The following is a 23,437-nucleotide window of genomic DNA, read 5'->3' on the forward strand; positions in this document are numbered from 1 at the left end:
CCAGGTCCTCGGGACAGTACCTGAGACGAGCAGGTTCTGCACAATTGTGTTTTTCAACAGGGCTTCTCAGAGGCTTTAAGTGCTCTTACACGTTTTGATTCTCCAAGAAGGTAGGTGGTGAACAGGACCAGAAGAATAATAGCCAACATCTGTGTGTTATCTCTGGGGTCACACATTGAAAGCATTATTTCATTTCATTGGGTAACACTGTAGGCGATAGGGGCCCTCCGCATCTTCATTTTACAGGAGAAGAAACTGAAGTTTAGAGCAGTTAATGTCACAGTCTCATGGCCAATAAATAACAGATTGGGGGTGTGAAGTCCTGTCTTTCTGATCACAGATTCTAACCTTTAAACACCTCGCTGCTTTTCACACACTGAATTCATCTGGAATTCTTACTGTTCCGCGTCTTGTTCAATTGTATCAAGGAACTCACTTCAGGAAACACTATTCTAGGGATATTCACCCTAAGGCCAATCCTCTGCACCCATGTTTTAAGAACGGATTAGAAAGTGGGCCTCTCTAAATGGATTCCTATCATTATATCACCTAGACCAGTGGTCGGCAAACTGCGGCTAGGCAAACCTCGGCTCGCCGACCACGGACCTAGACCATTTCATATCTAAGTCCATGATATATTGCATCCCAAATAAAATGTATTACATGCATCTCTTGACTCATGGCCCCTTTCTCTATCTTCAAAGCCAGCAGCTTATCATCTTCAAATCTCTCTCTGCTTCCCTCACCTTCTTCCTTCTTTGATCTTATTGCCTCCCTCTTACTACTGTAGGGACATTTAGGATCCACCTGGATAATCCAGATTAATCATTCCATCTCAGTTCACATTTGGGAAGTCCCTTTTGTCGTGTAAGGCAACATTGATAGGTTCCAGGAACATAGACTTAAACATATTTGGGGGCCATATCCAACCTCCAACAGTTAATAATGCTCAGCATCTTCCCATAGACTCATTCACCACCCTTATATCCTCTTTGGTGGATTATGCATTAAAATCCTTCCCCACTTTTAACTAGGTTATTCATTTTCTGGTTGTTGCATTTGAAAGGATTTAAAAAATATATATTTTGGATACAATTCCTTTGTTAGATATGCCATTTGCAAATGTTTTCTTCCGACATGCAGTACAGCACGGCTTTTTATCCTCTCAACATTGCCTTTGGCAGAGCAAAAGTTTTCATTTTGATGAGGTACAATTTATCAATTTTTCTGTATATCATATTTTTGGTGTCATTCCTACGAACTCTTTCCTTAACTCTAGGACACAAATATTTCTTTTGTGTTTTCTTCTAAAAGTTTTACATTTTCACATATTCGATTTAGATCTATGACCCATTTTGAGTTCGTCTTTGTATAAGGTGTGCAGTTTAAGTTGAGGTTCATTATTTTACTCATGGATGTCTAATTGATTCAATATCATTTATTGAAAAGACTATCCTTTCTTCATTAAATTGCTTTTGCACCTTCATCAAAGATCAAATGACCATATTTGTATAAGTTCATTTCTGGACATTTTAGTCCATTCCATTAATTTATGTATCTATCTCTTAGCTAATACCACAGTTCAGTAGAACTTTTTATTTTTTATTTATTTATTTTTTAAATATATTTTATTGATTTTTTACAGAGAGGAAGGGAGAGAGATAGAAAGTCAGAAACATCGATGAGAGAGAAACATCGATCAGCTGCCTCCTGCACATCTCCCACTGGGGATGTGCCCACAACCCAGGTACATGCCCTTGACCGGAATCGAACCTGGGACCTTTCAGTCCACAGGCTGACGCTCTATCCACTGAGCCAAACCGGTTTCGGCGAACTTTTTAAAATAACTCATAATAATGCAGTTTTGCAGAACAGTCAGCCATGTTTTAAGGTACCTGTGCTATAGATCATTTTTCATCTTCAGTAAACATGTTTAAATATTCCTCTCCTTGTCGGTATAAATTATGCTCAATTTTATGTAAAGAGTATTGCCACTAGACTAAAGTACGTTTGCCAACCTTAAAATATTAGAAAAGTTTTTCCAGATCACACACACACACACACACACACACACACACACACACACACATGGCAAGACTCAGAAATCTGTCTTCTGAGTTTGGCCATTATATTTTCTACTCTCTGCTGGGTGTCTCCAGCTGGACATGTCCCATAACCCCAAAAGTTCCTCTGCATGTCAAAAATTGAGATTATGCACTACCTTCAGATTAGTTTCCATTTATTGAAAAGATTGAAGTTGACATAGGAACTTAAAAATTTGGTTGAAAGTTCCATATGTTTTGATATTTAGTCATTGATGGATGTCATAGACAAAAAAAAAAAAAGATATTTCACAATTGTATCTGCATCAAATGAAAGAAATGCTTCACTGGCTGTATGTACAAAAATCACAGAATATAATTTTTAATTACACCCATCAATTATTCACAAATTTTGTTGGATTAAACTAGCAAATTTCCTTCTTCCTAAATTTTAATCAGTAAATGCAAATCAACCAGTGTTGTATGTATATTTTTAAATAGATTAAAGGGGACAAAAATTCTTTACTTGGAAGTTTTTTAAAAATGGTTTGGAAAATTTTGCTGACAGACACGAGAGTTTTTAATAGGTGACATGTTGACTTTGTTCAACAACCTAATCTCCTAACAATGGACACTTTTCCAACATCTGTTTTCCAACTGTTCTCTTCACACACAAATCTTACAATCAGCAGCCACTTTCTCACCCGTTAGAATGTCACCTTTAAGTTGGAGAAAGTTCCATTGCTCTAGTTATTTTTCGAATTGCATACTAATGACACCCATTTGTTATCACAGAAAAGGTCCAAACACTTGAAACACTTCTTTTTTAAGAAGGAAACTTTGTGACATTTGATTCAAGATACTCTGTGGGAAGCATGTAGGACAAATATTTTCATGGCTATTCCCCATCCAATATAAAGTATTATAAAGAATCAAATCTATTCTTGTTTTTATAGAAGTAATGACATCAATACATCCCATTGCACTTGGTGCACCCCCAGTTTCAACTTGTTTCCTACACTGCCTCCCTGCAAGACTCTGAGAACTGCAGCCCAGGGCCCATTGGGAACTCATCTGTTGATGTGTCAGTAAATGCAGTGGCTCCACCACCACTGGCACTGTTTTTGCTTCATAATACATATGTTAATATGTAAAGAAGTCAGTGATCACAGAGAAAATTTCCTCTCTTATGCGTTTGTTTGTTTGGCTAATGAACATTATCACAGGCAAATACAAGAGTGGCTAAGATCACAGGCACTGGACACAGAATACCATGTTGACTCTTTACTGACGTTACTACTTATTAGCTGATGACTGGGGGGGGTTCAGAGCGAGTCACCCCAAGACGGGTCTCCGTGGTGTGCACATTATGTCTGAGCTAAAGGCAACTAAAACCCTGCAGCTCAGGTGAAACTGCTTCTTCTTAACTTTCTAAAAGAATTTGAATCCGGGGCCTTGCCCATAGTAAGAGACGATCATAAATAACTTTTTTGACCCCTCTGTATGGCAGGGCAAACTACTAATTCCTGAACGTCTGCTCAACTTATCATCTTGCAATTACCCTCTGAGCCCAGGGTGACTTACCTCATCCCTAGCTCAGAACGTCATACATATCTCATTTTAACCTTCTCTCTCCAAACCTCTCATGTGCACGGGGTTCCTGTGCAAGGACAATTACATTTTATTTTCTCCTGTAAATCTATCTCACATCAAGTTGGTTATAAACCAGCCAAAGGAACCAGAGGAGGGAAAGGGTTTTTTCCCTTTCCCTACAGACCCTCACCTCATACTTAACTCTCTGTGCATCAGTTTCTTCATCTTTAAAATGGAGATGATGTAGTACTAACCTCGTAGGATTGTTATGTAGATTAAATAAATCAATTTATGTCAAGTGCTTAGAATTTTCCCTCACATATAGTGAGCTCTCATTAATGTTAATGATTAGTTTCTAGAAAATACCATAAACTGAGATATATTAGAAACACCTTTACTTTCACTCACCTATGTAATTCTTCTAATACTTATTTCTTCAAAATGTTAGTAATGCTTTCTGTGACATTTTCAATAGTATTTGCTAACAAAAGAACACATTTTAATCTACTGCCATATGGTTTTCCATATATTCTCTTAGTTATGCTTTACCCCAGCAGGAAGCATGAGGAACACATATTTTGCCAATAGTATAAGGCTTTTCCATTTTTGCTTCAGAAACCTAAAGAGAGCCTTCTAACTTTTTATCATAGTAAACATAGTCTTAAATGTCTTAATTTTGAACACAACTGTAAAAATCATAAAAGTTGTTTTCACATTCTAGATACTTATTTTTAAACAACTTATTTGTCCTAATGGCTTTAATTAGCACTAGAGGCCTGATGCATGAAATTCATGCAAGAGTAGGCCTTCCTTTCCCCAGCTGCCAGCACCAGCTTCCCTCTGGCACCTGGGAACCGGGCTTCCCTTGCCGGGAGCCGGTCCATCCTTGCTGCTTGCTGTTTCAAGGGACCTGGCATATATGGCATACTGTTCTTAATATGTTTGCTCACCTTCTTGGCACTATGTGTTTTAACCAAGGACACCTCTCTGAAAAAGGTTGTTTCCCCAGGTAGGGATTTTCCCCTGAAGTTAGGGAGGGAATAAAACCCCTTAACTAAGTGCCAGGCGGGTAATTAATCACTTTAACTACGAACAATCATGCTTAAGCTACATAATCTTTACTCCCTGGAATGGAGATAAGAAATGCCCTAACCTTTGGAATAGAGATTGATAGGATTGAATCAACTGGTATAAATACAGATGTAACAAGACAACAAGAGACAGAACTTAGAAGACAGAACCTAGACACAGAACCTACACAGAACCTAGAGACAGAACCTGGCTATAGAACCTGGATAGAACATGGCAAGAGAACCTGACTAGAACCTGGTGACCGAACCTGGCTGGAGAACCTGGACAGAACCTAGCGAGGGAACATGGCTACAGAACCTGGCTGGAGAACCTGGAGAACCTGGCTGGAGAACCTAGCAAGAGAACATGGACACAGAACCTGGCTGGAGATCCTAACCAGAACTTCGCTGGAGATCCTGCCCAGAAATTGGCTAGAGATCCTGGCTAGGCTGCTCATCAACTGAACGCTGTCTCCATGTCATTCCTTCTTCGCTGACTCCGTCTACACCTTTGGGGACCCCTGGACCTGCTGGGGTTGCACCCCAGCATTCCCTCACAGCCCCAGCTTCATCCGGAAGGTCATCTGGAAGGATGTCCAGAAGGACATCCAGTCTAATTAGCATATTATGCTTTTATTATAATAGATTAACTAACATATAAGGCAAATTTTACACTTGTTGTGAGGTTCATTATTACTACTAATAAACATAAGTGCATTTTTAAGGCTGTCTTCTTAATTTCTGCTATTTATTTATTTATTTGTTTAACTCTAAAGAGTTGGAATTGTTTTGTTTTTAAATCTTTTTTGTTGAAAGTATACATATGTCTCCTTATGAGATTGACATTGTTTTTACCTCCTATGCAGGGTCAGTGCCTTCCATTCCTCATTAGTCTCTTGGGCTTGCATTACAGTATTAGCTGCAATCTTTGGTGCCTTTGCAAGAAGGCTTTTAAGCCACATTTTGGGTTTTGTAAGAGTTAGTTTTGATAAATCCAACTAGCACGGTTCATAAGTCAGCAGGTAAACTGCAGCACACCCCACACCTGGGCCTCTGGGCTGGGAACCTGCCTGTCCCCTCAGGATACCATGGGCATCTGGGTCAGTAATGTCACCACTGCAAGCCCAAACACATAACTGATGTTGAATAAAACTTGTTTAATTTATTTGAATTAATTTATCGGTATAATTTGTAGAAAAGAAAGTCTCAGTCCTTCTTACAAGGTCCTTTCAACATAAGGAACTCGATATAGTAAGAGACTTTTCCAATGTAACATCATTAATACTTTTCGGTAGAAAGGACTAATCATTACATTGGTGGGCTCTCCACATTCAGTCGTGGGAGGTGGCATGTGTGCGTCCAGGGTCCCGAGTTCTAGGCCCCATAGGATCCTGATGACTTATTTCTTCTCCCTGGATCTCAGCCTGTCCTCTGTGGCATGAGGCAGTGGGTTAGATGACCTTGAAAGTCCTTTCAATCTAACACTTACCAGTTCAATTCCTATCCTGCCTGACTTACAGAATTCAATAGTTTCCTGGTTTGCAGCATTTTGTAAAGAAGCCCAGGCTTATGGTAAATTCGTAAGTAGATGTTATTTACCCTAACTCCCATTGTCTGTGAAATGTTTCCTTCTCTCTGCTTTTCTAAACTTCAAATACCAAATCAATAGGGTCAATATGCGCTCGGCTACAGGAAATAAAACAATAATGTAAAACAAACAACCCCCTCCACATGACACTAAAAGCTCGGCTCTTTGAAGGAAGTCTAAAAAATTAATAATTTGTTAAATCTGTAAAAAAATTTAGAGGTTCAAAATTTTATCTGAGTCTCCTTTATAACTAACACAATCATCTCCTCCTTTTACTAACTTTACAATAATGTTGATCAAATTGAAAGGCTAAACAAATAAATATTTGCCTATAAATGCCAGATTCTGAGTGTTCCTAGACAAATAGACAGAAAAATTAAGAATTGTTGGAGTCTAGATGTATTCTGAATCCAAATCCATTGTTCTCATTAATCCCACCCTGACCAGTGCTGAATTCTGGGCCCCAGCTGTATATATAGCTATATAAATATCAAGAAAAACCACTTCCCAAAATTTTCTTGAAATGTTGAGAGCAAATGTGACAAATAGTAAAAATAATTACTTAGAAAAAATAATTAAGTGAAGCTGTCATGCCATAGTTTATCATCAAGGATAATAAGTCACAGAGAACACCCTGAGTAAGATGATTGTTAACACTGGACTGATTCCAAGAAACCCACCTTAGTTTCTCTAAGCATCACTGAAAATTTGAAAAATAAGCTTAGAAAAATTACACAAAGCAAAGGTGTCAGTAACGTCTCAGCTTATGGAATTTGGTAGAGAGTAACAGCTCATATGTACCGGGAACTCACTATGTCAGGTACGATTCTAAGCCCTTTATATGAATTAATTTATGTAGTCTTCATAACATTCCTCTGAGGCAAGTACTAGCAGCTCATATCAGCTATCGAATTGGACCTTATTAATTTAAAAAGCTGAGGCCTAGCACAACCTGCTGGGCATAGTGCATCGGCTAAGGGTGAGAGAACTCTTTCATTTAAAGTTAAGGTGACAAGTAAATGTGACACTAGAACCACTTACCCAAAACGGCTCCACTTTTTCCCATGACAAGATCAATCAACTTATGTCAAGCGCAAACCACTATTTATTCTGTTTAAAATTTACCCTTTGTTTCCAAAATGGCAAACTTATCCTTTGCTTCAAAAATGACATTTCATCCTGATGGAAATAATAGAACCTGGTCATTGCATATGCATCAACACAGCTTATGTTAAAGGGGGACCTCCATTCACAGTGTGCTTCGGTGTAGCTTTTTGTTCCAGAAGATAATACAGGGGTTGGCAAAAGTAGGTTTACAGTTGTGAGTACGCAAAACATAGTTTATTCTTGTTTTATTATTTATTTAATAAACATTATATTATTTATTATTATTATTATTATTAACTTACTTTTGCCCACCCCTGTATATCAATATTGAAAGATAGTCACCTATCATTCTCTCTTGGACATTGTTGGGTGCACTTTAAATGGACTGAGATTCTAGATGGAAAATTTTTGTCATATACCTTTTCCCCCTCTTACATGTAACCTTTACCATGATTCATTAGACTACTCAAGAAATATAAAAGTTTCAGTCAATTTTTAAGATCTATTTTCAAACCTAAGCTTTTTCACCCACTTGGGGTTTTTAAAATTCTCAACAATGTTGCTTGAATCTAAAAGTTATACATCTCCACCTGCTGGGTAAATTAACGTCAGTGACAGTAGCCTTCGCAATTTCCCTGCACAACAAGAGAGTGTAAATTCTCTTGTATTGAAAATTCTACAATAAGCAGGATACTTGTATGCTTCAGAGGGAGGCAGAAGGTCCCTGGCAGCTCCTGTTTCTGGGCCTGTTTTTAAGTCTCATAAGGGAAGGACCCAAAATTCACAGGATTGGTGTCAGCAGCCATATATTATGACAGTGTTAAGTTTGATTGATCTTCCATCTTTGAACTGTTGGAGCCTATGAAAGAAGAAAGATCCTCTTCAAGCTTTAGAAATGTTAACCACAATAGTGTTGAAGTGAATGAAATAAAACACTATTGCTCCACTGATGCACCATGTGCTGAAGAACAAGGCAGCTGCCATGATGTTATTAGAACTGTCTGTATCTTAGCAACCATCTACCCACAAAAAGAACCACCTCAGGATGAAATCCACATACTACACACAAAGCTGGTCTGCAGCACCATGACAGGCTGATCTGAATGGAAGAAGAAGGTAGGCCTTTCAGAGAAAAGGCCTTTTCTCTCCTGCCACTGACAGGGGGCTTTGCAAATAAATCAGTGCATTCCATGAATCACTGTCACAGAAGTCTGCTGGTTCTCAAATGCCTTCACACGCACACAATTGCAGTGCACAAGTAACCGAGAGCCACTTGGAAAACCTGGACACTGAGAGACATTAGTAAGGTTGGCTAAGTTTGGGAGATTCAGAAAATCAAGGTCATAAGTGAAAACAGACACACACACCAATTCAAGCTCCAGGCTCAGAAAGAAGGTCAAGAGGTGATGACAGCAGAAGAGTCTGCCGTGGATTTGGCTACAATGACTGAAGTTTCTATACATTAACTAGCTTCTAGCATCAAAGGCAAGCTTTGAACGATGATGTGAAGAAAAAAAAACCTACTAAAGAAAACCATTTACATGCATTATCCCAAAATTACTTTCAAAGGTTAGAAACATTGGCCATCATCTATCTAAATAAAAGCCCAAGCGAATGTCACAACAGAAACAACTGAACGGACGACTGAACAGGCTGCGTGGGGCTACCAGGCCACCAGGGAGGTTATTGCGGGATGACCAAATGACTGAGCAGTGGGCTGCATGGGGCAACCAGGCTGGCGGGCGGGGGGGGGGGGGGGGGGGGTAATAAGAAGTGACCAAATGACTGAAAAGCAGGCTGCATGGGACGACCAGGCCGGCAGGGGGGACAGTTGGAGGTGACCAGGCTGGCTTGGGGGGGCAGTTAGGGGCAATCAGGCAGGCAGGCAGGTGAGCAGTTAGGAGCCAGTGGTCCTGGATTGTGAGGGGAATGTCTGACTGCCGGTTTAGGCCCGATCCTAAGGGGTCCTGATTGGAGAGGGTGCAGGCTGGGCTGAGGGGACCCCCTGTGCACGAATTTCGTGCACTGGGCCTCTAGTATATAATAAAGAGCTAATATGCTAATTAGACCGGATGGCAGAATGACCTTCTGGAACAACTAGTGGATGGGGGGTAGAACCTTGAGGCAGCTGGGGCTGCTGCGAGGGCCAAGCCCCTTGCATGAATTTCATGCATCGGGCCTCTAGTATAAAATAAAATAGAAATGTCTTTTCAGCTATAGTGTAAAGGTCCCTTCTATTTAATGAATGTTTTTCTTTTTCTACAATTGACAAAAACATTACTACACAACTCAGAAATCAGTCATTATCTTGTTGTGGTCCCCAGCAAATCCAACAGTTGGGGATGGGACTGGAATGGTCATATGCAAAGCCATTATTTATTAACATTATTGTCGCACTTCTGACTTGTGTCCACAAGGTCAAGGAAAGCCACCCCCAACCATGAAATTCCTTCCTAGCCTGAGTGTTAATATATAATCTCTACAAGATAAACTGTATTCTTGGTTCACCTAATGTCCAGGTAATACTTCCTTCATGAGTAGAATTATCATTCTGGATAAAAGTACACCTGAAGTCAAGAAAGATAATGGGGACGATTTCATTCCAATGGCCAAGGCTTTTTTTTGTTATTTTTTTATTGTTTCTGGTTCCTTCTTAAAGTTAATTCTAACATTCGGAAATATAACATATAATAAAAATCACATTTTGTTCCCTAGCTCTAGGATTTCTCAAATTCAGAGTAATAACAAAGACTAAACTCAACATTAAGCTGCTTCATAGAATTTGAGAATTTCTTTTTTTTTTTCTTTTTAAATATGTTATTGATTTTTTACAGAGAGGAAGGGAGAGGGATAGAAAGTTAGAAACATCAATCAGCTGCCTCCTGCATACCCCCTACTGTGGATGTGCCCGCAACCAAGGTATATGCCTTTGACCAGAATTGAACTTGGGACCCTTCAGTCCGCAGGCCAATGCTTTATCCACTGAGCCAAACTGGTTAGGGCTAAGAATTTCTTGAAAAATATTTAGAAATTCCTTGAAAGAAAGTGCATTCTTTAAAACTGACCTGGACATTCTGAAAAAAACTCTCCAATGCAGTAGTTCCCAGCTGTTGAGGTTATTTACTGAGTCTCTAATTTTTTTGCTCATAACAAGTTTTCAAAAACTACCTCATTAAAATAATTGCTGAAATATCTTAGATCAGGCAACTTACACATATTGGAAAGTTACTAGTTTCTTCTCCTAGCTTTCTCCACTATAATCAAAGTGATAAAAAGTTAAGAATGTTGAACAGATTGTAGAAGGCTTATTTTCTAGGTAAAAAATTTTAATTACCTTTTGTCTGAAGGTTAATGTTGGATTTTTTTAATTATCTGGATTAAAAGACAACATATAAATCAATCTAAATCAGCGGTTCTCAACCTGTGGGTCAAGACGCCTTTGGGGTCGAACGACCATTTCACAGGCGTCACGTAGGACCATCGGAAAACACATATATAATTACATGTATTGTTTTTGTGATTAATCACTATGCTTTAATTATGTTCAATTTGTAACAATGAAAATACATCCTGCATATCTGATATTTACATTATGATTCATAACAGTAGCAAAATTACAGTTATGAAGTAGCAACGAAAATAATTTTATGGTTGGGGGTCACCACAACATGAAGAACTATATTAAAGGGTCATGGCACTAGGAAGGTTGAGAACCACTGATCTAAATAAAGTAGTACAATGAACTCTATAAGTTAATAACAAAAAATAAGAGAGGAGATATGGTAAGTGATTCAGAGTCCAAACTATTAATACTCCTAATAGTTGGCCACTGACTGGGGCACATTCTGCTTCCCTCATCCTCGCCCATTGGTGCCTCTCATCTGACCTCTGGCCACCCCACTGTGAGACCACCATGCTTCAGTCCCTCCTACCTACCACTCATTGTACCATTTTACCTGAAACATGGGACTAGCCTCCTCACTTTCCTCAGCACAAGTAAATCAACCTCTAACTTTCAATAAGACCCTCATTAAGGAATGGGTATAATAGGAATACCTTACAGTAACTGGCCAACACCAAAAGTACAACGGCCTATTTTGATATCAGTGTCCTGCCTCACTTCTGACTTGTGTTTATGAGGCCAAAGAAAGCCACTCCCCAACCATGGAATTCCTTCCTAGCCTGAGCACACAGGAAAAGTCTCCTCTCCAGGTAGTATTCCCACCACCTGGAACCTGCCTTCCAAAAGGTTCGCTTCTGTCTCAAAATTAACATCCCCCCATTATGGAGAGAGAAAAGAAAAAATGGGTTTAAAACCTGTGGCCAGAATTTTCCTTTTGAGAAACTGCTGTTTTGCTTATTAAAACACTTCAGTATGCTACTTAGTAATATCTTAGTTTTTTGTTTGTTTGTTCGTTTTTAATTTTTAAAAAGGAGGCCTAAGATCTTATCAGGAAAACAGAATTGGAGGAGGAGGAGGAGAAAAGCTAAAATGTTCTGTGTGGGAATGCAGGCCATCTGAAACAGACCAAGGGGCCCAAGAAAGAGGGCTGGGCGTGGGCCAGCCTCGCCGAGGCCAGCCAACATGGCAGGGGCTGGCACCCAAGAGAGAGATGGCTGGTAAGTTTTCCCACAAAGAACAATCACTTAACTTTTAAGAACAAGAATGGAAAATAGTTTTAGCTGTTTGATGTGCTGGATCAGGATGTGGCTAGGACCCACCCCCTCCCAAACTTCCAGTTAAAGTCTGTCCGCTCACAGTCATAGCACCAGGTCTTTCGAGAAGTAAAACAGGGTGGCGTCGGGCGTGAGGTTATGAGGTGTGGGAAAGGGACAGCCCGTGAGAGAGGTGAGCACAGTGATCAATAATTCAGCGGAAGGGCCAGCAGGAACACAAGAGCCTTCCTTCCCTTCCACATCACCACTCCCACTGTCTTAGGAGAGACACGCTGCGTTTCCCCAGAACACGGGGTGAAGGCACAGACTAGCTTTTATTTTAAAATCCTAAGATACAGACACTCCAGCAGGCCATGGAGTTTTGGAATTTCTGACACTCCAGCCTATCTTTAGGCGTGGCCTCTCAGTGCATTTTTATGCCTTCCATTATCCACCCTGAGAAAAGTCATTTTTATTTCTTCCATTATACACTCTGAGAGAAGTCATTCTATAAAGAACTCCCCTTTACTTGAAAAAAGAAAAAAAAAGTAAACCTTTGCTTATCTCTTCATGCCTAAGTGAAGGGAGCTAAGGGCTAAGAAAGATGAAGCATGTATTCCATCATTTTATTACTTCTCTACAACCGTCTCATCCAAGTAGGATGTGTACCGCTTACAGACTGGAAGAAGGTCACTATTGTTTGGAAAGACAATATTAGAAATATGTGTAGTATAATGTTCATAGTAGTAGTATACATATGACACGTAACTAACTGATAAACACACAAATTGAGAGCATATGCCCACACTTTAATTTTTTTTACAGATGGAATAGAGTGTGGAGACTACTGATGTCAAAAAACAGAAAACATTCAGACTAAACAAGAAATTATTTCAAAAGGATTTTCATGCAGGCAATTTGTAAACCAAATGACTAGTTCATTTACTTTTGATGGGAAACAATCATTTGCTCTCCCCTGAACACAGAGAATTCTCACCTTCCGACTACCAAATTGAATGTTATATATTTGAACAACTCCCAACTAGCCCCAAAATATAAATCCATTTAAAGACTTATTTTATCGTTCCTTTAAATGCCAGCAGCTTTAAAAAATCTTAAAGAAATTGGTTCCAGGCCTGGCCGGCGTGGCTCAGTGGTTGAGCATCGACCTCTGAACCAAGAGGTCAAGGTTTGATTCCTGGTCAGGGCACATGCCTGGGTTGTGGGCTCCATCTCCAGTGTGGGGCATGCAGGAGGCAGCCTATCAATAATTCTCTCTCATCATTGATGTTTCTATTTCTCTCTTTCTCTCCCTTTCTCTTTGAAATCAATAAAAATATAAGGAAAAATATATATGAAATTTAAATTATCACTTTTGAGTTCCTTGTTTTTGTTGTTGTCAAATAAAATTGTTACTGATAGGAAATCTAACAAGCATATTTAATTTTCAGCCAGTGAATTTTTTATCAGGTGGTGTCACAGAAAGAAACACTGGAGCTGCAGTACCACAAGGGCACTTGCTCAAAGCAGTTTGATATGTTTTTGTATTTTTAATAAATGTTACTTCTAGCTACAAAAGTAAAAGCTATGAATGTTGAAATTACCTTGACTATAATTTTTCATGTAAAACCATCTCAGATTTTTCAATGTGATGCTTTCCAGGGGTAAAAAAAATTCAATTATTATAGAAGAAACAGAGCCACATTTAGAAAATACTGGTACAGTTACCACCGATAAAAATAATTTTAACAATGATAAAAATACCAATAGGAGCTAAGACTTACTGAGTGCCTATTACATACCAGGCTCTGTTTTATGCCCCCTACATGTATTAACTTAGTGGCTCAAACCCAGGCTGCCCATCATGCCCATTAGAATCACCAAGGGAGAGTTTCAGAGAAAAGGATGCCTGAATTCCACCCCAAAAGAGACTCTGACCCAGATGGACTGGACAGTAACCTGGATATTGGTGACTCTAATGTGTGGCCAACATCAAAAGCAAATACACTAACACAATCCCGACAACAATCCTAGGAGAAGGGGGTAATTATCTTCATTTTGCAGTGAGGAAAATGAGACACCTGGTTCGCAAGCAGCAAAACTGGGATTTGAACCCAGGTCTGACTCCAAAATTTAAGCTCTTTACCACTAAACTCTATTATCCCTCAAAGACCATAAACCACTGGGTACTTTGGGGACAGTTTCATTTCCGTGCTGTGCATAAAAGGTCATTTCTAGAATTTCTTTGCAGTTAGATTAAAAAGAAAAACAATAAACTTTTGCATAACTCTGGCTGAAAAAACAAAGATCCTGATCATGAAATTATTCGGGTTTGCACATGACTGGGAAGCGGACCAAGCCTTAGCCAGTGCTGAAATCAGTGATTTCACTGTTTACTGCTAAAAGGGATCTCCCAGTGGGCTGAGTGCCCCAGATCCCTCCTGCAGCCAGCCCTCTGAGGCTCGTTCGTACTTCTTCTTCACCTTTATTTTATACTTCTTCTTCACCCTTTATTTTACCAGGAAAGTTCATTCAATAATGCAGGTACAGACAGCAAACAGGAACAGTTCCTTTTTTCAACGGATATTTCTCCTAGAGGGCAAATAAGCTTGAAAGTTCAGAAGCCGCTTGCTTGCCAGCAGTTTTCTTTATTGCTATCCTTACCTACTGTTGCTCAAATAGAAGCTAACAGAATACTCGGTCAATTAAAAAAAAAAAGAGGAGCGGGGGAGGGGAGGAATGAAAAGTATCCAATTCAGTGTTATCACTTGGTTTATGTGGCTAGCAGTCACATGAGTGACAGTCTTGCCTAAAGTTACCTGAATCTTGTCAAACCACAAAGCATTCTTTCTGCTGGGTCAGGCTGGCCAGGGGTGGTCTGTCTGAATGCCAAGGACAAGAAATAAGGCAAGTAGAATTCGGGGCGGGGGGAGGGAGAGGAGGGAGATGATGGCACGATATCTATTTAGAAAGGAGAAACACTAGCCTCTGAAATGCAGGGGACACAGAGTGTGATCCAGGCAGTTATCAGCTAACATGAGACATGGAGTGTAAAGTAGGGGGTTTAAACCAGTGACATGAGGGATCAAGGGAGCAAAGAGGCAGAGTCGCATAATGGCGTCCACACCATGTGAGGTCCGTGCCACGTCCCTGCACTGCCCACACGAGGCATCTCAGGGCGTGATCTGATCAAAGAGACTTCGCCAAGACAGGGAGCCAAGAGGACATTTATTGAGCACCGCCTGCTGGCCTCTGTGTTAGGTGTGTTTCATGTGGTATCTCATGTGATCCGCACAACGATCCTGAAAAGGGGTGGGATATTTCCTGCAATATTCCAATATAACTCAAGTATTAACTAGGTGGCATGGATTTGAAATGAGGTGTATTTGCTTCTAAAACCTGTGTTCCCTCCACCCCGACACAGTCCCTTGAACTCCTTGCCTCTGTCCTTGTCTTCAAGTTGATTTGGTGCATCCAGACCCGAGAGGGCACTTCTGAGCCACTGTCAGGGGTGGTGAGGAGCACAAGTTCACTTGCTAGCTGGAATCGGTGGCTCCCTGAGACTCTACAGCTATGTGTAAAAGTTCATTTCTGTGGGATTCCCCCCCCCCCCCAGTTCTGCTTCTTGACCGGCTCCCACCATCTCCCCACATGCCCCATGCAAATGGCAGTACCTTATTCTGGTCATTTGCCAACTACTCTGGGGACAATTCACCCACCCCAGGGAGGCTCCAGTTTTTTCAGTACAACTGTGTCCAAAAGCTTTCACTTCTGCCTCCAACAACCGAGCAACACGCTTGTGAGGTCATTTTTGTCTTAAGACACCCCCCCTTTTGTTGTTATTCTCTGGGACTCTGTGATCAGCAGGTCAAGGAAAGACTCCTCATTCCTTCAGCAAGACTTGACTGAATACATAACATGAAAGCAGAAATGTTCTGGGTGCTGGAGTCACAAAGATTGTGAGAATTTCTTCCTTCCTTCCAACACCCTAAGGGTCTGCTCCCCTGTTACAATGAGTGTGGCCTGGAGTCAGTCCTGCGGGCCAGAGCAAGAGCACCTGATCTCCTGGTAACTTCCTTCATGAGGCAGCCAGGGCGGGAGCCCCGCCAGCGGCAGCACTGGCTCCGTCCGCACTGTGCTCTCAATTCCCACTGCTCCGTGCTGTCTCCCAGAGACCTCGCTCCTGCAATCTGTACTATGTTTTCCTCAGTTTATCTCTTTTTGAGAGCCAGATCCCTTCTCTAAAGGGCAAAATGACAAGAAAGGAACGTCAGGGTAGTTCATGTTCTATAATGGATGGAAGTAGCTGCCTTGTTTGAACAGCAGGTTGGAGACCCAACCAAGAGCAAAATAAAATGGAGAGAGAGAGAGAGAGAGAGAGAGAGAGAGAGAGAGAGAGAGAGAGAGGTTTTTTTTCAGGCAATGTCCTTAAGCAGGATTGCTATTTTGCATTCAGTAAAACCCCACTTCTCTTAGATTAAAAACCCATTTATTATGGGAGGGGTATGCGGCATATTGTCATTTCTTAGCAGTTCACAGAGTTACAAAGCACCTGTTACTAAAAACCTGGAGCCGGTCAGATTCAGAAACGGAAGGAGTGGGGAGGGAGGGGAGGGGGGAGGTGTAAGGTGAAACTTAGCTTGGCTTTCATAATAGAACCACGTTTGTTCCCAATCCTCATCCATTTTTTTCCACTGGATTTTAAGCAACTTCTGAGTTCATACACAAAGTTATTAGAGAATTTCTTATGCCTTAGAGTCAATTTCAAAAAAGTGCTGTCTTTTCCCCCAGTTTCCAATAAAAAGCTGATCAACTCAGCGTTTAGTTATTCCTCGTGTCAGAATAAAGACGTGAAATGTTCAGCTAGTTTACAATGACACACATGGAAGAACAGTTTGAGAACCAGGAGTTTGTACAGCCGGTAGCAGATTAGCTCTAACAGCCAGTAAGAGACTATGCAAGCGTTAAAAAACAAAAATTAAGCGAATGTACACACGCAAAGACAAATCAGAAAAAAAAAAAAAAAAGCCCCACTTTACAAGACGAAATGAATAGGTAGCTGAGGGCAGTTCCCAGGAAGAAGCGAATCCCTTTCAGTGGAATTACTTACCCGCACACGTGGAGTTCCCATTGCCCGAGGGGGAGCCTTCAGGACAGTTCCAGGGAGGGAGTGCTGGGAGACTAAAAACTACCGGCAACAGAGTGACAAGGACGAGCAGCATGGTCTTCATGGGCTTGAACTGTCAATAGAGACTAACTTGACTTTGGCTGAGCATAGCGAGGCAGGTACGTCTGCCCCAGGAGTGCTCACCCGCTGGCCGGCAGCCCCGGGGCATCTTCTCCCGGGCTCTTTTGCTGTCGCCCTTCACCTCCTTCTGCTTCAACTCAAGACAGTGCCCAAAAGCAGCCTGAAAGGGGCACCCCGGGAAAGACTTCTTTATCTCCGTTTTTGGGAAGCCAGCAAGAAATACCTGACACCCTTCTGACACATTTCACAATGTCCCAGCCACACGGTGGAGGCCTGCAGCTGACTTGACTGTGACAGGCAGAGAGAGCAACGGGCAAGGGCTACAGAGAGAGAGAGAGAGAAAAAAAAGAAAAAGAAAAGACTTGATGGAAGGTTCCAACCACGACCCTTGATGAAGCTGAAAGAAGAAATATGGAGATCGGATTCCTCCCCAAGTACAGTTTCTCTTGTTGAGAAGTAGAATGACTCCTCTTTACTTTTTAAAGCCCTTTTGGCTCCACCTCCTCTTCCTTTAGTGACACTTGAGTGAGCCTCTGTTTGCAAATGCGAATGCAGGCAATTCCACAGGACAGGAAAGCAGGGCCGGCTGCCAAAGAAGAGATAACTGGCTACTCACCATAAATATTCTGGGCAGAAGCAGGGAGAGCAATTAGGGAGCGGTGGGGCTGCTGCTGGGTCTCGGAGGTACCTGCTGACTCTTAGCTGTGTTTTACTATCTTGAAGGATGAAGACAAAGCTAAGCCACGCCGTATAAATCAGCAGTGAGCAACACCGCTGATAATTCAGTCTCACAGCAATCGATCATTCACTCGGGCACCACGAACGAAAAGTGACCTTCAGCTCATTCTTTGAACAAAATGTCAACACCGGTGCTCTTTCCTGGAGCCTCATCTTTTTTTTCTCTCTCTCCCGTATATTTTATAGCGGAATTTGAAAGATCATTCTTTCCAAATCAAAGGGAAATCCCGGGAGCCAAATGAAGAGAGACAGTGTGCACAGGCACCTCTCCTTTCAGCAGGAGCATAACAAATAGCGCGCGGGGCCAGGAGTGCAGGGAAAGGAGTGGGCTGTTATTACAGAGCCGCGTTGGAAAAAAATGAGCGAACTGTGCAAAAGCTGGGAAGCAGAGCTGACTGCTGTTCCTTCCGAAACAGCGGGGCTACCTTTTCACACAGTGATAGAGGGTAAGAGCTCGAAGTCTCCACGCACTCCCTCCTTGACCACTTTCTACTTGGAGCGGCAGCACTTCTTTCTTCCTTTTTAAAATACTTTTATTGATTTCAGGGAGGCAGAGAGAGAGAGAGAGAAACGTCAATGATGAGACAGAATCATTGATCGGCTGCCTCCTGCACGTCTGATATTGAGGATCGAGCCCACAACCCAGGCATGTGCCCTGGTGGGGAATTGAACCGTGACCCCCTGGTTCATAAGTCAATGCTCAACCACTGAGCTACTGTAGGGAGCGGCTATAGGGTTAAGCCTGGTACTGACCTGTTGGCAAAGCCACAAACAAGTTCCAGCGTAGAGGGCACAGCCCTCTTAGCATAATTAGACTTGACCTTATGACTCTGCCTAGATCCTATCTGGGTAGCTAATGGACTGCGGGAGGTGCAGCAAGTGCTGCCAAAATAAGTGAAACTCACAAGAACATTGTAACTATGGTGACCACTACCTTGTTTACCTCTGGCTATAAAATAAAGGCTCAGCTTTCCATCTGGATCTCTCTCTATGGCCTCAGCCAGGCTCAGGAGACCCACCTAGACCCAGCATATTCTCTTTGTCTATCTTTTCTTTAATCCTTCGCTGCCCCCCCTCAGGCTCACCAAACCCTTGGCCGTGCTGGCCCGGCACAAGCCACAACAGCAGGGCAACAGCATGTATTTCAAAAGCACACCCAAACATCTAGCTCAGGCAAACCATTTGCACCCGATTTGATGAGCAATGGAAACTTCTGCCAGTTTACTTCATCCTGGAAAACAATCTTTCATTTAAGTTGCCCAGAGTTAGTGTTCCAAAAGCTGGCCAGAGTGTAGATAAAGCGATAGTCACAAAAATAACAGTCACACCAGTGGACACCCGCTATGGAGGAAAACGGGAACCACTCCAAGCCTTTTACTCATGTTTAATTCCGTCCTCATCATTCCTCAAACACTGGGGTCACTTTACTGAAACAGCTAAAGGCAGGATTCCTCCCATCTCAGCCGGCCTCTGCCAGGCAGCTCCCGAGCCCTAACAGGAGAAACAGACCCCGGGGGCAGCAGAAGTCATGTGGGGGGGGGACACATGGAATATTCCACTGCTTCCTGGACTCAGGCTCAAGACTCAGAATGGGTGTCCTACAAATAACCTGCACTAAGTTACTGACCTTTTAGCACAATGCATTGCCAGTGTCACAGGCGACAGCAACAGATGTGGCTTAGAGGGCAACCAAGCATCAAGCTTTTTCGTGGAGACAAAAGAGGAGAAGGTCAGGAACACAGATATGAAATAATCCACAACTATATTCTATTTGGATCTGGAATGTCTCCTATTACTTTGGGTTGTAAAAAGACACGCTTTCCTAATTACATGTCACCTGGGCCAATGGCATCACACATGCCCCTTAAAGGCGTGATGGACTCAACATGGCTGTGGTAGAAGCTGAGACTGGTGACTGAGATGAAGATCAATCCCAACTAACACACAGACAATTCAGGATTGCCCACCCAGCAAATCACAGGACACAGCCACACTTAGAAAGGACTTCCAGAGATATCTACTAAGTCCATATATATATACTCTTACTTCCAGGTAAAGCTGAACCTGTCCTGGGCAAACTAGCATCCTTCTTATTTTAAGGTTGCTCAGAAATCTATTAAAGCTTTATGAGTTTCGCCCAGCCAGTGTTGCTCAGTGTTTGAGCATCAACCTATGAGCCAGGAGGTCACAGTTCGATTCCTGGTCAGGGCACATGCCTGGGGTGTGGGCTTGATCCCCAGTGTGGGACATGCAGGGGGCAGCCGAACAATGATTCTCTCTCATCATTGATGTTTCTATTTTGCTCTCCCTCTCTGAAATCAATAAAAAAAAATTATTTTTTTTTTTTAAAAAAAAGCTTTACTGGTTTGAGCTGCCAAATAGCTTTTAGTTTCTGGGATTGAATCAAATTAACTAACTGATCCATTAAACAGCTCTATGTGATAGGACACTGTATGGAGTACAAGAAATAGAAGTCATAGTCCCCTAAGTTCAAGAGCTTGAAAAACGAACTAACAACAACAGCAAAGAGTTTATGAGTATCAGCTAATGAATGGCCAGGCACTAAGTATCCTGGGGTTGTCAGGAAAGAAGGGGGGATTGCGACAAACTCCGCCAACTGGAGCATGCAGTTAGAGCTTCATGTAGTAACTAGTTGCCTGGTGCATGTAATTTGTGCACCAAGGGGGGGGGGGTGTCCCTCAGCCCAGCCTGCACCTGCTCAAATCTGGGACCCCTCGGGGGATGGGATCGGGCCTAAACCAGCAATCGGACATCCCTCTAGCATTCCAGGACTGCTGGCTCCTAAACACTCGCCCCTAACTGCCCCCCCTGCCGACCTTCTCACCCCCAACTGCCCCCCTCCTCGCCGGCCTGATCGCTTCCAACTGTCCCCTCACCGGCCTGCTTGCCCCCAACTGCCCCCCTGCTGGCCTTCTTGCCCCCAGCTGCCCCTCCCTGCCTGATCACTCCCAACTACCCCCCCGCCAACCTGCTCACCCTCAACTGCCCCTCCTGCCAGCCTGGTCACCCCCTGCTGGCCTGATCACCCCCAACTGCCTTCCCCTCCTGGCCTGATCGCCCCTAACCACCTCTGCCTTGGCCCTGCCACCATGCCTTTGTCTGGAAAGACTTCCGGAAGGTCTCTCAGTCTAATTAGCATTTTACCCTTTTATTAGTATAGATAGAGGCCTGGTGCACAGGTGTGGGCTGACTGGCTGGTCTGCTTTGAAGGGGGTCCGGGATCAGGGCAGGGCTGGCCTAGGCAAGGGGCCTGGGGTGGTTTGCAGGCTTGCCACGCCCCCATCGGGTGAGGGTCCCTGCTGGGGGGTGTGGCCGGCCTGGACGAGGGGCTGAGGGTTGTTTGGGGGCAGTTTGTCCAGAAGGATGTCCGGAAGGTCTCCAGAAGGTCTCCTGGTCTAATTAGCATATTACTCTTTTATTAATATAAATTAGGACACCGCACATCGGCATGGAGAAGCAGGAAGGCCATGCTGACAATAGGATGTGGAACAGGAATGGACAAAGAAATTAGATGCTTATTTATTAGATCCTTCGATCCTGAGGGGCACAGCTGGGTGGGGGGAAATCCTTCTGGCAGGTCAGGAAGAGAGTTAGGCAGCTCTGGATGCTCTTAAGTGTGAGTGGACATCAATAGAAAGGAAGCTATTGGAAGGCCTCCTGATCATCGTTCTTACTATTCAGGTAAAATTTCCCTATTGAAACACAAAGCACCCTATTCTCCTAGGTTATATGCTTGCTGTACAAACATCACGACCACCACACCATTCACAGATTGCCCCCAATGTGCCAGGCTTTATTCACGTTACTTCCAATCCTCAGCACCACTGTGAAAGGTGGATATTATTGCTTATTTCACAGGCCACTGAAGATCAGGAAGGCTAAGAAAAGTTCCCAATATCAAACATATTTATGGAGAATATGGAATTTGAAGTCGTTATTCTTTCATTGTTAGACCGTGTTTTTGTTCAAAATAAATAGACTTTTTTTTTAAAGCAGAACTTATACTATGCATGTGGCTATGACTACAGAAACCAGAAGTGACAAGACAGTACATTTTGGTAGAAATAACTATTAGCATTAACATCCACTGGCAGAAACAGTACACATGTGTCTATGAATATCAAGTGTGCCAGGACAGCCCCTATAAGATTTTAAAACATTTTTTTGTTTTCTAGAGATAAAGTTGTTGACATGTGTCCGGCATTTCTGTGATTCACATGTGGCAGAAACTGCAATGATGCTAAGGGAAAGAAATTGGGAGGGCATAGGAATCAGCTACAGAGGGGAAATTGTAATTGATCAAGATAGGAATACCAAAAAAAAAAGAAAGAAAGAAAAAGAAAAAGATAGGAATGCCAGATGTAAAAGTTTTACTGAAAAAGAAGGACTGTTTTTCCCCCTTGGTATTTGCTCAAATGAGTTGAAAACTTATGTCCACAGAAAACCTGCACACGAATATTTATAGCAGCTTTATCCTTAATTGCAAAAACTGGATGCAGCCAAGATGTCCTTCAACAGGTGAAAGGGGAAGCAAATCTTGGTACATTTATACAATGGCATATCATTCAGGAATGAAATTAAATGAACCAGCAAGACACTAAAGACATGAAAGAGTCATAAATGCATATTACCAAGTGAAAAACAGCCAATTTGAAAGGCTACTTACTGTATGATGACAACCATTGACATTCTACAAAAGACAAAACTATGGACACAGTGGAAAGATCCGTGGTTGCCAGGGGTTGAGGTGGAAGAGATGAACAGGCAGAGCACAGAGGAGGTTTAGGGCAGTGAAATTATCCTGTGTGACACATACAAGTGGACATGTGCCATGTTAAGTTTATCAAACCCACAGAATGTGCAACTAGTGAATCCTAATGTAAGTATGGACTTGAAAATAGAAATGCATTAATATTGGCTTATCAGTTGTAACAAATACACTACACTAAAGCAAGGTGTTGATACCAGGGCACGTTGAGGGGAGGAGGACAGAAGCAATGTTTGAGGACAACATTTGTCAAGTACAATGTTTGTACTTTTTGCAAAATTTTTCTGTAAACCTAAAACTGCTTTTACAAAAAAATAGTCTATTACTTTTTTTTAAAGGAAGTCGTTATCCAATTAAGTAATGCACAGATTAAGTGATGCCAAGCTTCTACCAAATGAAACAAGATGTTTAAAAGCACTTGGTAAACAAGACATAAAAGAAGAATCTCCCGTGCTCCATTTTTCAGCTCAGCCCACTCCAGGACCCAGAAAATTTTCTCTGACCAAGAGGAAGAAACAAGCCTTCAGAAACTGGATATATAAAAAGGAGACATAATTTATAACGTAATTTATATTTCTTTAAAGCATCAACTGAATCTAAAAATTT

At 42.1% G+C, this 23,437-nt stretch overlaps 1 protein-coding gene across 1 annotated transcript in view; it reads right to left on the bottom strand.

Moving 5' to 3' along the window:
- Window positions 1-17,763, bottom strand: part of EGF (epidermal growth factor) — an 89,120-nt gene extending 71,357 nt beyond the window's left edge. The window contains exon 1 of the mRNA XM_036343242.1: window positions 17,167-17,763. Coding sequence (XP_036199135.1) covers window positions 17,167-17,287 — 121 coding nt within the window. The 5' untranslated portion in view covers window positions 17,288-17,763. The remainder of the gene's footprint in view (window positions 1-17,166) is intronic.
- Between the last annotated feature and the right edge of the window lie 5,674 nt (window positions 17,764-23,437).

The sequence above is a fragment of the Myotis myotis genome, unplaced genomic scaffold (assembly GCF_014108235.1).
Source record: "Myotis myotis isolate mMyoMyo1 unplaced genomic scaffold, mMyoMyo1.p scaffold_m19_p_1, whole genome shotgun sequence".
Taxonomy (NCBI): domain Eukaryota; kingdom Metazoa; phylum Chordata; class Mammalia; order Chiroptera; family Vespertilionidae; genus Myotis; species Myotis myotis.